Here is an 11,735-nt window from a genome sequence, read left to right as displayed (position 1 = left end):
CCCTCTCCTGCTGCATGATGTGGAGAGAAGCGCACAGCCCCTTGGAGCCTGTTTCTCCACTTACAAGATGGGAGTCTGAATAGAACCCATGACCTTGGGGTGCCTGGGTGGCTCAGTCATTAAGCGTCTGCCTCAGCTCAGGACATGATCCCAGCCAGGGTCCAGGGATTGAGCCCCGCATCAGACTTCCTGTTCAGCGGGAAGCCTGCTTCTCCCACTTGCCCTGCTTGTGTTCCCTCTCTCTTGCTGTGTCTCTCTCTGTCAAATAAATAAGTAAAATCTTAAAAATAAATAAATAAATAAAAGAACCTATGACCTTAATCACATGGCAAGATTCAGGAGAGAGTATGTCGAGAGAGTATGTCTGGCATGTCAGATCCCTCCATAAACTGGCATTCCCAGTGGTAATCAGAGCGCATTGAGCACAGACTTGATCTCTGGGTGGGAGTGGGGGTGCAGGTGGGGGGGGTGGGAAGGACAGTCCTGCCTGTGGGTCTCTGCTGTGGGATCTGTCCAGTGGGTCGGCACCTGGGCTCTGATCCCACACTTTGCTCTCACAGAAAGTGGTGACAGCCCTTGACCGGACGTGGCACCCCGAGCACTTCTTCTGTGCCCAGTGTGGAGCCTTCTTTGGTCCAGAAGGTACGACCAGCAGGCAGATCACCTTGCTGGATGGTCTCCTCCCCCTCCCTTCCCCCTTACCCCCAGCGCTTGGGAGGCAGGGGCAGGAGACTTTGCTGCTGTTAGAGTCAGGATGATTCCATCTCTAGAGGCCCTCACTCGGCCCCCTAAACCCCTGTTTCTCAGGGTTCCATGAGAAAGACGGCAAGGCCTACTGCCGGAAGGATTACTTTGACATGTTCGCGCCCAAGTGTGGCGGCTGTGCCCGGGCCATTCTGGAGAACTACATCTCGGCCCTCAACACTCTCTGGCATCCTGAATGCTTTGTGTGCCGGGTAAGGAGTCCCCCTCATCTGGAGGGAGCTGGGATTGGGCAGCTGGGAGAGAAGGTCCGCACTCCCCACCCCCTTGTGCTCTCTGGATCTAACACAGGGGTTATTAAAGGGGTGAGCAGGTAGTAGTGCAATTCTTCAAGTTCAGAGGGTCTTGGGCCAGGGCTTACAGTGAGGTTGGGAGAAACCAAGAGGAAGGGAGACAATGTCCCCCAGCCTTGTCCTGTGCGATGGCCCTGGGACTGGTCATGTTCAGCAGAAGGGCGTGTGAGAATGAAATGAAATAATCTTGTACCAGCTTCAGTGGAAACAGGCAGTGGTCTCCAAACTGTATTTTGGTGGTAATGGGAGTCCACAGACGTTAGGGATCCAACAAGGGCTCTCAGACCAGATACGTTTGGGAAACTGCTCACTGCAGGACTTCTCAGTGCCTTTTATACCCAAGTATGCAGGTTGGTTTCTGGGCACATGTTCCAGCCACCTGCTCAGGAGTCAGACCTCTGTTTGAATCCAGGCTGTGCAGCTTGATAGCTGCGTGACCTCAGGCGAGTCACTGAACTTCTAAGCCTCAGTTGCCTTTGTTGAGAGAATGCAGTTAAGTGTTTAGTGCAGCACTTGGCACATAGGAAGCGCTCAGCCAGCAGGAGTCATGAGCGTGACTGTGCTGCCCATCCCAGTGGCGGCTGTCCCAGCCCCAAGCCCCAGCCTGAGCCCCTCACCCTCCGCCCTGGCCCCTCTTCTGCCTGGCAGGAGTGTTTCACGCCCTTCGTCAATGGCAGCTTCTTTGAGCACGACGGGCAGCCCTACTGTGAGGTGCACTACCATGAGCGGCGAGGCTCACTCTGCTCCGGCTGCCAGAAGCCCATCACAGGCCGCTGTATCACCGCCATGGCTAAGAAGTTCCACCCTGAGCACTTCGTCTGTGCTTTCTGCCTCAAGCAGCTCAACAAGGGCACCTTCAAGGAGCAGAACGACAAGCCTTACTGTCAGAACTGCTTCCTCAAGCTCTTCTGCTAGGCGCCTTTCTTGGCCCCTCTGCCCTGGCCCAGCCTCCCCAACTGCTACTGTGACCCAGAGGCCTTGCCCTGAAACTGGAACGCGCGTCCTCGGCTGGTGCAGGATGGCGAGAGGGCCTGCTCTTCTTCCCCCCCGTGCCAGAGCCACGGCCTTCCTCCTCCTGCAGCCCTCCCCAGGCCGTCAGCTCTTCATGCTCCCCGAGAGGTGGAGGCTGGAGGGCCCCATCCTGCACCGTGTGTGTCCCCATGACCCCGCCTGGCCTGGCCAGCGCCCCACACTGGAGCCGTCTCTTACTCATACTTTGGCAGTGGAGCAAGGGGGAAGGGCAGGCAGGGTCAGATGGGGTCTTTTTTTGTCCTTCTCCCCCCATCCCGACCTCATTATCCTTGTCCTGAGAGTATTGGGGGATTCCGGCTCCCTTCAGACAATGCCAGCATAAATCCATCTGTCCAAGGGTGGAAATGTTCGAGGGGCCGCGGAAGGTTTTTTGCGCTCCTCCTGCCCTTCCAGTGTCCCCAGGCCTAGGCCCCTCCCCCCTCCCCCCATAACTGCTCTGGTTCTACTGAGAAAGGCCTCTCCAGCAATAATGTTTTATAGTCACTTCCTCCGCCTCTGGGATGGCGTGAGGTGGGGAGTTTCCCCCTGTGCCTGGACACTGTACCGACTTTGATAGATTTCTACACTGAGGTTTGAATTCATATCATCTGAGTTGCTTTTACTTCTCTATACAACATGATTTTGAAGAGATTTTAAAGATGTCCCCTTTTGTACTCTCCTCATCCATGGCCACTGGTCCTGTTGGCGTCGATGGCTGTGGTGTGGGGTTTGCCTTGTACTGAGGGCTTGGGGTGGGAAAGCAATTTGTATTTTATTTTTTCTTAGCACAAGCAGGTGAACTGGGAGCAGCTCTGTGACTCTCCTTCCTTAACTTCACAACTCACCAGGACTGTTTTATAAACTGCTGTATTTTAAAACCCCTTCCTGGATACTACCTGGGCCAGCAAGCTCTTAACTGAAACTGGCCTCAGGGTGTCTTGCCCTTGGGGGCCTAGAATTCTGAACCTCATCCGTCCTGTTCCTGAGGGAAGAGAAGGGGAAAGTACACTTTGGGGGTGCTGATTCCTGTCTAAGTAAGCCATCAGGAGCATTTGCTCCCCTGTGAACTTTTTGGCAACAAAGAGAACCCAGCAAACATCTTGGCCTCCTCACCGCTTCTCTGTGGCTCTTCTGCCTCCTCAGGAAAGCTGGTATCTGGTCTTGTTGATTCCACTGGCACCATCACTTCCCCAAATTTCCTGCCCTCCCTGGAGACTGGAGGTTTGGGGAAAAGGGCCCAGGTGGTTGCAAGGGGGGCCTGATAGGACTCGGGGCAGTGGGATAGGATCCTGCTAAAGTAGTTCTGGCCCTCACAGATGAAACAGGAGCAGGCAAGCCTGGGGTTCTGGGTCAGCAGAAAGGGGCCCCTGTGGGGTCTAAAGTGAGGAAGATCCAGACCACTCCACTAGACTCACAGCAGAGGCTGAGCATGCGGGGGTCTCAGAAGAGGGTCCCCTCCTTCGAGGCAGGACTGGGAGCAGCTCTGGTCTGAGGAGGTCAGCCAGGCCCCTCCAAAGGTCTGATGTCTTCACTTCCACCCATAGGCCTTATTGCTCTGTTTACAGGGACCTGTCCCAGGCCCCTCCCCTAGGGGGATGGGGTTTCTGGGGTCCACCCTCTGGGTCAATGGTTATTTGATGATTTTATTTTATTTTTTTCTCTGTAAACTTCTAACCTGGCTTTTCCCCGTGTCAGTTCCTGTGATTTATGCCAATAAAGTTTGCCATTATTTTCACCCATGCCTAGTTCCTTTTCTTGGCGGTCTGAGGTAACAACTTAGTACCAGAAGAGAGACCAAACCTTTCCCAGACTCACGGGGACCATACTGAAGGTAACTCAGTGATGTTCCCTTAATTGAGGCAGAAAGCCCCCTGGGGATGGGATCCCTGCCTGAGCTTTGCTCTTCCCTCAGCAGTTGGTGAGGAGAAGCAGGGGGAGCAGTGTTGGGCCCCGTGTGGTGGGTCACGCCCTGCCCTAGTGCTTGGGTGTCAATTCGCTGAGGGAGGGCATCGTCATGTGGGCCTGTGGGTGGCCTCACACTTACAGAACCGGAAGGAGGTTTGGAGAAGAGAACGGACATGCACAACACAGTCCTCTTAGTGAGCTCAAAGGCGGGATGTGAACCCAGAGCTTGCCTCTGCCTGTGTTCCTGCTTTGACCAGACACCACTCCCTCAATGTGTTGGCACCACACCTTGGGTGTGGAACCTGCCCAGCAGAAGTTGGCGAACTTAGAGTGGAGGATGGGTCTCTACTGTCCTCCTAGTGGTCATGTCCATATTTGCATGCTTCCTTCTTGCCTGAGCCAGAACTCCAGTGCCGGGGCCCTCCTGGATAGCATTGTTCCCCTTTGAGATGCTTCACAATTTCCCTGTTCTGGGAATGGTTTTCCAAAAGCAGCATTTTGAATTCTAGTTGGAATCTTGGCCATTTCACAGTGAGCTCAAATGGAAATTACCTTGACCCTCACCCAAAGGTGATGACGGTTTATCCTTCCTGACCATGTCGAATTTATTTTATTTATAGAAATGGATATGGCACATTTCACTGTAGTTTGCTTTTTCACTCAGCTGTACTTTGTGAATATTTTCCCGTGTCAATAAATATACATCTGCATCATTTTCTAATGGCTTCATGAGATTCCATTATATTGATGTACTACAATTAGAGATGGTATTTATATCATCAGAGCCAGGATGTCCTCGGAAAGGTACCATTGAGTGTGTATATACTTGGAAAAGTGCATTTGGGGAGAGACAGCCTCAAGGTTTAGAAGGGACTGTATAGCATCGTGAGACTCAGGGGCTTTGTACTTGCTTCTAGATTTCAGTTCCAAAACCATTGTTTATTAGGGCTTGAGCAAGCTGTTTAACCTGTGAATTTTCTCATTGATAAACGGAAATGCTAATACTGTACCTCCTCAGGGTTGCAAAGATTCACAGCAGTAATGTGTACAAAGTACTTAGCACAATGCTGAGCACGCAGTAATACACTGTCATTAAAAAGATCTTAGCAGTAACTGACTTCAACAGTTCTCTAAACAGCTGGTCATCAGAGGCACTAGGAGGCTTTGAAACAAAAATACAGAAACTTCTAACTTGAAAGGGTGAAGATAGAAACACCCCTTCTGCCCTAGGGTCTACCTCAATCATTACCAGAAAGAAAAAATTATTGATCTAACACAAGTGTTCAAATAAGTGTTGAATGAATGCATAATAAAAAACTAGAAATCCTCCTACATTTCAGGGACTGTGTTAAGACTTAACACATGGGGGTGCCTGGGTGGCTCAGTGGGGTAAGGCCTCTGCCATCGGCTTGGGTCATGATCCCAGGGTCCTGGGATTGAGCCCTGCATTAGCTGTCTGCTCAGTGGGAAGCCTGCTTCCCCCCCACCCCCTGCCTGCCTCTCTGCCTACTTGTGATCTCTGTCTGTCAAATAAATAAATAAAATCTTAAAAAAAAAAAGACACGTATCTCATTTAATCCTCATAGCAACTCTAGAATGTGCTTACTTCGTTATCCCTATTTTACAGTTAAGGAAAAGGAAACAGAGGATCAGCAAGGTGAAATCACTTCCTAAGATAACACAGTTAGCAAGTGGTAGAAGAAGGATATGGATCCAGGTCGTCGTCGTCGTCTTCTTCTTCTTCTTCTTTTTTTTTTTTTTTTTTTGGATCCAGGTCTTCTGACTGCAAACCTTGCATTCATTCAGTCAACAAATATTTATTATGTGCCTGCTATGTGCCAGGCGCAAGAGAAGGGTCTCTGCTTTGTGGAGCTTGCTTTCTTGTAGGGAGAGACAGACAACCAACAACATAGTAAGTTATATAGTGTGTTAGGAGGTGGAAGTGCTAAAAAAAAAAAAAAAGAAAGAAAGAAAGAAAGGAAAAAAAAAAGAAAGAGAGAAAAAGGTGGAAGTGCTACCGAAAAAATAGAATAGAGTAAGGGGGAAGTAGTAGTGGATTTTTGGGTAATTTTAAATAAGGCGATCGGGTAGGCCTCCTTGAGCACATGATATTTGAACGAAAACTTGGAGTTAATTCCGTGGATATCAGCAAGGAGTCTTCCGGGAGAGGGACTAGCTATTTATTGCACGACCCCTCAAGTGGGAGCGTGTTTTGGAAAAACACCAAAGAGCATCGTCTGGCTGGAAGGGAGCGTCAGTAGGAAAAGAATGAGATTATAGGGGTGGAGGTCTAGAGCAGATCCTGTAGGATCTCGTAGGCAGTTTAAGTTTTAAGCTTTTTCTCTGAGCAAATTCGAAACTTTTGAGGAATTCTGAGCAGATGAGATAATGATCTGACTTAGGTGTTAAAGGGTTCCTCTGTCTTGGTAGGGGGAAGAACAAACTATAGAGTAGACAAGAGACCATGCTGTTTCTAACGCGTGTGCAATTATGCCTCAGCTCCACATCGTAGTCTTCTGTTTGCGATTTGACCAGGTGGCAGGAGAAAACTTGAACGCTCAGCGCCCAAGCTCTAGCCCCTGAACGCGAGCGGCTCCAGGCCAGCAGAGGGAAGCAGCTTCGAGACAGCTACTCCAACATAAACGGCGCCTTCTTTAACGGCTTTATTTAAAGACGGCTTCCCGTTGGCTGGAGTGGCAGCAATATTATCCAATGGCTGTCTACCCCAGTTTAGCGTCACTAGATAGGCGTCGGCGCCAGCCAATAGGTGGGGACACTGTCCTCGTCTTCTGATTGGCCACTTCGTTTACATATAAAAGGTGTGCTCCGGCGCGCGGCCTTCCTCTCTCCAGGCGTCCTCGTGAGAGGTTCGTGTGGCTGCTGTGGCCGCACCGGGACCCGGCGGCGGGAGAGATGGGTTGGTGGGGGGGGTTTCTTTGTGGGATCTTGGGAGGGGGCGGGTCTGGGCCTGTCCGGCCTGGGGCCTAGGCCGTGGCTTGCGCTCCCGGAGTGGCGGCGACGGCGGCAGCCCCAAGTCGGGCTGGGGGGCGTCCACGCGTGGCCTACCCTGCATAGGCCTCGGCCTTGAAGCCCGTTGGGGCCGTGGTGATGGGTGTAGGGGGGTGTCTGAGTTCCTTTCCTCTGCGCAGTGACATCGTCTTTAAACCCTGCGTGGCAATCCCTGACGCACCGCCGTGATGCCCAGGGAAGACAGGGCGACCTGGAAGTCCAACTACTTCCTTAAGATTATCGTAAGTGCGGGGATGGGTCGCCATCGCCCATTATGCTGCTTGGGGCCTGGGCGCTACTGGGAGTTATGAACTGTCATGTGTTGAGCACGTCCTGGGTGCCAGCTGCTGAACGACCGTTTCAGGCAAATCTCGTTTAGTTTTCCCAGTCTGCGGAGATCTGTCCCCTCCCCTCCCCCCCAATCCTTGTTGCAGGTAAATGGGTTCAGGCAGTTTAAGTGGCTCCTGAGGTGACACCATTCATACTCTGGTCTGTCTGGTTTCCAGAGAGCACTCATCATCCTTCTGCTCTTCTGTCTCCGTTTCGGGAAGACCCATGAGTGACTCACTACGAAGTGGCAACTTGTTGCATATTTAGGTTCCCTCACGATACCAAATACCCTGTGAATGTTCTCTTGGATGGTCTCCGTGGCCGGGGTGGGGGGGATCTTCCCTACGCAGAAAGGAGACCCTGCTCTTCTTCTTCTTCTTCTTCTTTTTTTTTTTTAATTTTTGACAGATCACAAGTAGGCAGAGAAGCAGGCAGGGAGAGAGGCGGGAACAGGCTCCCCGCTGAGCAGAGAGCCCGATGTGGGGCTTGATCCCAGGACCCTGGGATCATGACCTGAGCCAAAGGCAGAGGCTTTAACCCACTGAGCCACCCAGGCGCCCCGACCCTGCTCTTCTTTAGGCATTAGGCTGCCTTGTGGAGCTTCGTCTGTTCTCCCCTGTTGATCACGAAGGTTTTCAGATACACAGAGAACTTAAAAGGATTGTCCAGTCGTAACCACAGTTTAGATTCTGCAAGTAACGTTTTGTTGTACTTGTTTTACCTCGTGCTTAAAATGGTTTACAAACCTAACCTTGTTTGGAATAGTCGTTTTTTCTGTTGATGCAGCCATTTAATGAATCAGAAACATGTCTTATAATTGGGAAAAATTAAAAATGTTACAATAAAAAAAATCGAGGGGTTGAACGGAGATACCTCATTTTCACCATTCATACTCAGGGTACAAATCTTCGATGCAGTCTGTCAATTTTGCAACTCACGTGGCTCCCAGTGGGAGGAACTGTCCCAATTTCTGAATCACTTCAAATGCCTAGAAGAAAGGGAGTGAGATGGAAGCCAGTGATTATGGGATTTGGTTTCTTTTGATATTTTCTCTCTTTCCTCCTGTTAACCATTGTTTCTGGCTTGTTTTTGTAGCAACTTTTGGATGATTATCCAAAATGCTTCATTGTGGGAGCAGACAATGTGGGTTCAAAGCAGATGCAGCAGATCCGCATGTCCCTCCGCGGGAAGGCTGTCGTGCTGATGGGCAAGAACACCATGATGCGCAAGGCCATCCGAGGGCATCTGGAGAACAACCCAGCTCTGGAAAAGTCAGTTAATTCTCTTGGGCATCTTTGTCCTCCCTTCTCAGAGCCCTTCTCCCCTTTCCTGGAGAAGAATGGTGCTGAAAGGTGACTGTCTCCTGTCAACTTCTCTTTGCAGACTGTTACCTCATATCCGGGGGAACGTGGGCTTTGTGTTCACCAAGGAGGACCTCACTGAGATCAGGGACATGCTGCTGGCCAATAAGGTAAGGAGAGAATCAGGACGGCTAACGATTTCTTATCGCTTATTTTGACTCCTTAAAAGCAAAACTGATCATTTTCAACTTGTGTTTGTGGAGAGAAGACTTCTCACTGTTGTTTCCGTGTAGGTGCCAGCTGCTGCCCGTGCTGGTGCCATAGCCCCATGTGAGGTCACTGTGCCGGCCCAGAACACTGGTCTGGGGCCCGAGAAGACCTCCTTCTTCCAGGCTTTAGGCATCACCACTAAAATCTCCAGAGGCACCATTGAAATCCTGGTGAGTGGACTTGGCTTGCCAGTGCTAGCCAGGCAAGTGGTAGGGACTTGGTTTCTGTGGGCCTGCTGGCTGTCCTGGTGTTGACTGCCAACCGTTACCTTGTTCTTCAGAGTGATGTGCAGCTGATTAAGACCGGAGACAAAGTGGGAGCCAGCGAAGCCACGCTGCTGAACATGCTGAACATCTCCCCCTTCTCCTTTGGGCTGATCATCCAGCAGGTGTTTGACAATGGCAGCATCTACAACCCTGAAGTGCTTGACATCACAGAGGAAACTCTGCATTCTCGCTTCCTGGAGGTAAAAGCTGTCCATTTCAGGCCCTTGGTTGATGGTTGGGAGCCTGGCCGGTTTCAGACTGCATCCCGGCTACACACCTGAGAGCCACATAACCAAGGACAATGATTTAATCGGTTGACTTTGGTTTCCTCGTCTGTAAAACAGCAGTAATAATACAAGGTTGTTGAGGGATTTAATTAATTAATCAGTATAAAGCCTTCTAACAGCACTGGGCAAATAGGGCCATTGTTACTCTAAGACCTGCAGTAAAACCTGAGATTTTGAGTAGTGTGTCCTGAGTCAGAGGAGAAATGAGAAAAATGAGGACCGTGTATAAGTAAATGTTGCCAGGTACCCTGTTTGGGGAGAATTGACTTTTCCTGAGACTAGCTGGCTTAGTTTTTGCCGTTAAAATATCTTTTAATTGATGGATAAGGAGATAGAAGATATAATTCCTTTTTTGTTTTCTTGGACAAATGAGAAATTGTGTTTAATATATATAGTTTTTATTATTTGGAAATCTTAGTAGTGGATGAAATTTACATCTGCAATTAGCTTAACCTTTTTTTTTTTTGTTCTCACAGAACTGAATGGTTAGCTTAGTTTACATTTTCACAAAATGGTGACTTTTGAAGTAAGTGCCATCATTATGGTATAGGAAATAATCGTGTTGGCAAATAACCACGTTGGGAATAGGGGCAAAAAGCATTTATAAATTACTGCGTCTGAATTGCCCTGCCAGAAGCATTTGGTGTGAGGTAAGCGCCCTCTGTGAGACATAGCAAGTCAGTCTTGAAGTCTTGCCTGCTGTTGAACTTCGCTTGGACTTCACGGTCTTGACTGTAAGTTACCTAGCTCAGTTGACATGGAATTTTTTTCCTCCCCTCATAGGGTGTCCGCAATGTTGCCAGCGTATGTCTGCAGATAGGTTACCCAACTGTTGCATCAGTGCCCCATTCTATCATCAATGGATACAAGCGGGTCCTGGCTTTGTCTGTGGAGACTGAGTACACCTTCCCACTTGCTGAAAAGGTAAAAAACCCATTAGGACCACAGTGGCTCTGATGGGATAAATAGATGGTAGCATGCTTAGTTGTGTTTAATGATCATATTGTACAAAGTAGATATATATATATATATATATTTTATTTTTTAAAGATTTTATTTATTTATTTGACAGAGATCACAAGCAGGCAGAGAGGCAGGCAGAGAGAGAGGAGGAAGCAGGCTCCCCGCTGAGTAGAGATCCCGATGCTGGGCTCGATCCCAGGACCCTGAGATCATGACCTGAGCTGAAGGCAGTGGCTTAACCCACTGAGCCACCCAGGCGCCCCAAAGTAGATATATTTTTAAGAGTTTCCTTAAGAAGTTGGGGGGCAGGGGAGGTGTGTCCTTGACTTTAGAAATGACAAGAAACCAGAAGAGGGGTTAGTTGATGGATGAGAGCTGGGTCTAAGCTTACCAGGCCATACCCAAGCTGTCTTGCCTGATCATCTCCAAGAAAGGCTCCAGGGAAGGCTTTAGTGGCTGAGAAGTTGTTGGCCATTGAACTAGAGCTGAGGGGTTGTGGGTAGCAGAGGTTGTGAATGACCATTTTGATCATGAACTTTTCCTCTTGCTTCAGGTCAAGGCCTTCTTGGCTGATCCATCTGCATTTGTGGCTGCTGCCCCTGTGGCCGCTGCCACCACTGCTGCACCTGCTGCTGCTGCAGCCCCAGCCAAGGTTGAAGCAAAGGAAGAGTCGGAGGAGTCGGATGAGGATATGGGATTTGGTCTCTTCGACTAATCAGCAAAAAGCAACGAATTCAGCCAAGTTTATTTGTGAAACAAGGAAATAAAGGCTTACTTCTCTTAAGTGTCTCTGGACTCTTCATTTTGTGCATTTTGAGGTTCATAATGTTTTGTACTAGAAACTAGAGCCATGGTGGAACAGTAGAGGTTTATTTGAAGTTGACATTTCAGTGTCCTTTTTTTTTTTTTTCCTTTCCAGTGTTCTTGTCATTGATGTGCTGCTTTCCCAGCAGCTGGGATCATGACCTGAGCTGAAGTTCTGACGCTTAACTGAGTCACCCATGTCCCCCAAATACTACCCATCTTTAGCTGTTTTTTTTTTTGTTTTTGTTTTTTTTTTTAAAACGTAATCTCTACCCAACTCTGGGCTTGAACTCACAACTCAGAAATTGAGAGTTGCATGCCCCACGGACTGCCAGCTGGTCCCCCTAACTGAATTTCTATTACACCAGAATTCTTATTTCCATGGCTATCTGGCCACTAGCCTGGGTCACTCATATTTTGAGTAGGTGGTGACCAAGATAAAACGTGATTTCTGCAAGGGTAGGTGTTTCCTTGTGGTTGTTACAAATCTGTACTGGGTCCTGATGGAAAAGTATTTGTTGTAACTAGGTTGAC

General features: G+C 49.3%; 2 protein-coding genes across 3 annotated transcripts in view; both read left to right on the top strand.

The window, feature by feature from the left end:
• The window catches only part of LOC111156467 (paxillin), a 46,270-nt gene extending 42,464 nt beyond the window's left edge, over positions 1-3,806 (top strand). The window contains exons 9-11 of the mRNA XM_022517390.1: positions 561-642; positions 808-956; positions 1,704-3,806. Of these exons, the coding sequence (XP_022373098.1) occupies positions 561-642; positions 808-956; positions 1,704-1,970 (498 nt within the window). The 3' untranslated portion in view covers positions 1,971-3,806. The remainder of the gene's footprint in view (positions 1-560; positions 643-807; positions 957-1,703) is intronic.
• Positions 3,807-6,806: 3,000 nt separating this feature from the next.
• LOC111156368 (ribosomal protein lateral stalk subunit P0) lies at positions 6,807-11,184 on the top strand. 2 transcript variants are annotated; one of them, XM_022517194.1, is made up of 8 exons: positions 6,807-6,838; positions 7,121-7,222; positions 8,406-8,581; positions 8,694-8,781; positions 8,905-9,051; positions 9,162-9,347; positions 10,218-10,358; positions 10,951-11,184. In XM_022517194.1, the coding sequence occupies exons 2-8, from the start codon at positions 7,169-7,171 to the stop codon at positions 11,110-11,112; spliced, it is 954 nt and encodes a 317-aa protein (XP_022372902.1). In that variant the 5' UTR covers positions 6,807-6,838; positions 7,121-7,168; the 3' UTR covers positions 11,113-11,184. The 2 variants fall into 2 exon arrangements, with proteins under 2 accessions (XP_022372902.1, XP_022372903.1); XM_022517195.1 differs by lacking the exon at positions 6,807-6,838 and having other exon boundaries at positions 7,013-7,222.
• The last annotated feature ends 551 nt before the right edge of the window (positions 11,185-11,735 follow it).

The sequence above is a fragment of the Enhydra lutris genome, unplaced genomic scaffold (genome assembly GCF_002288905.1).
Source record: "Enhydra lutris kenyoni isolate GAN:26980312 unplaced genomic scaffold, ASM228890v2 scaffoldscaffold46, whole genome shotgun sequence".
NCBI classification, from domain to species: Eukaryota; Metazoa; Chordata; class Mammalia; order Carnivora; family Mustelidae; genus Enhydra; species Enhydra lutris.
This window is presented reverse-complemented; position numbering and strand designations above follow the sequence as displayed.

Coding starts and splice junctions, on each gene's coding strand:
- LOC111156368 (XM_022517194.1), top strand. CDS start 7,169: ATGCCCAGGGAAGACAGGGCGACCTGGAAGTCCAACTACTTCCTTAAG. Junction 8,582..8,693: donor AACAACCCAGCTCTGGAAAA/GTCAGTTAATTC, acceptor TTCTCTTTGCAG/ACTGTTACCTCATATCCGGG. Junction 9,348..10,217: donor TGCATTCTCGCTTCCTGGAG/GTAAAAGCTGTC, acceptor CTCCCCTCATAG/GGTGTCCGCAATGTTGCCAG.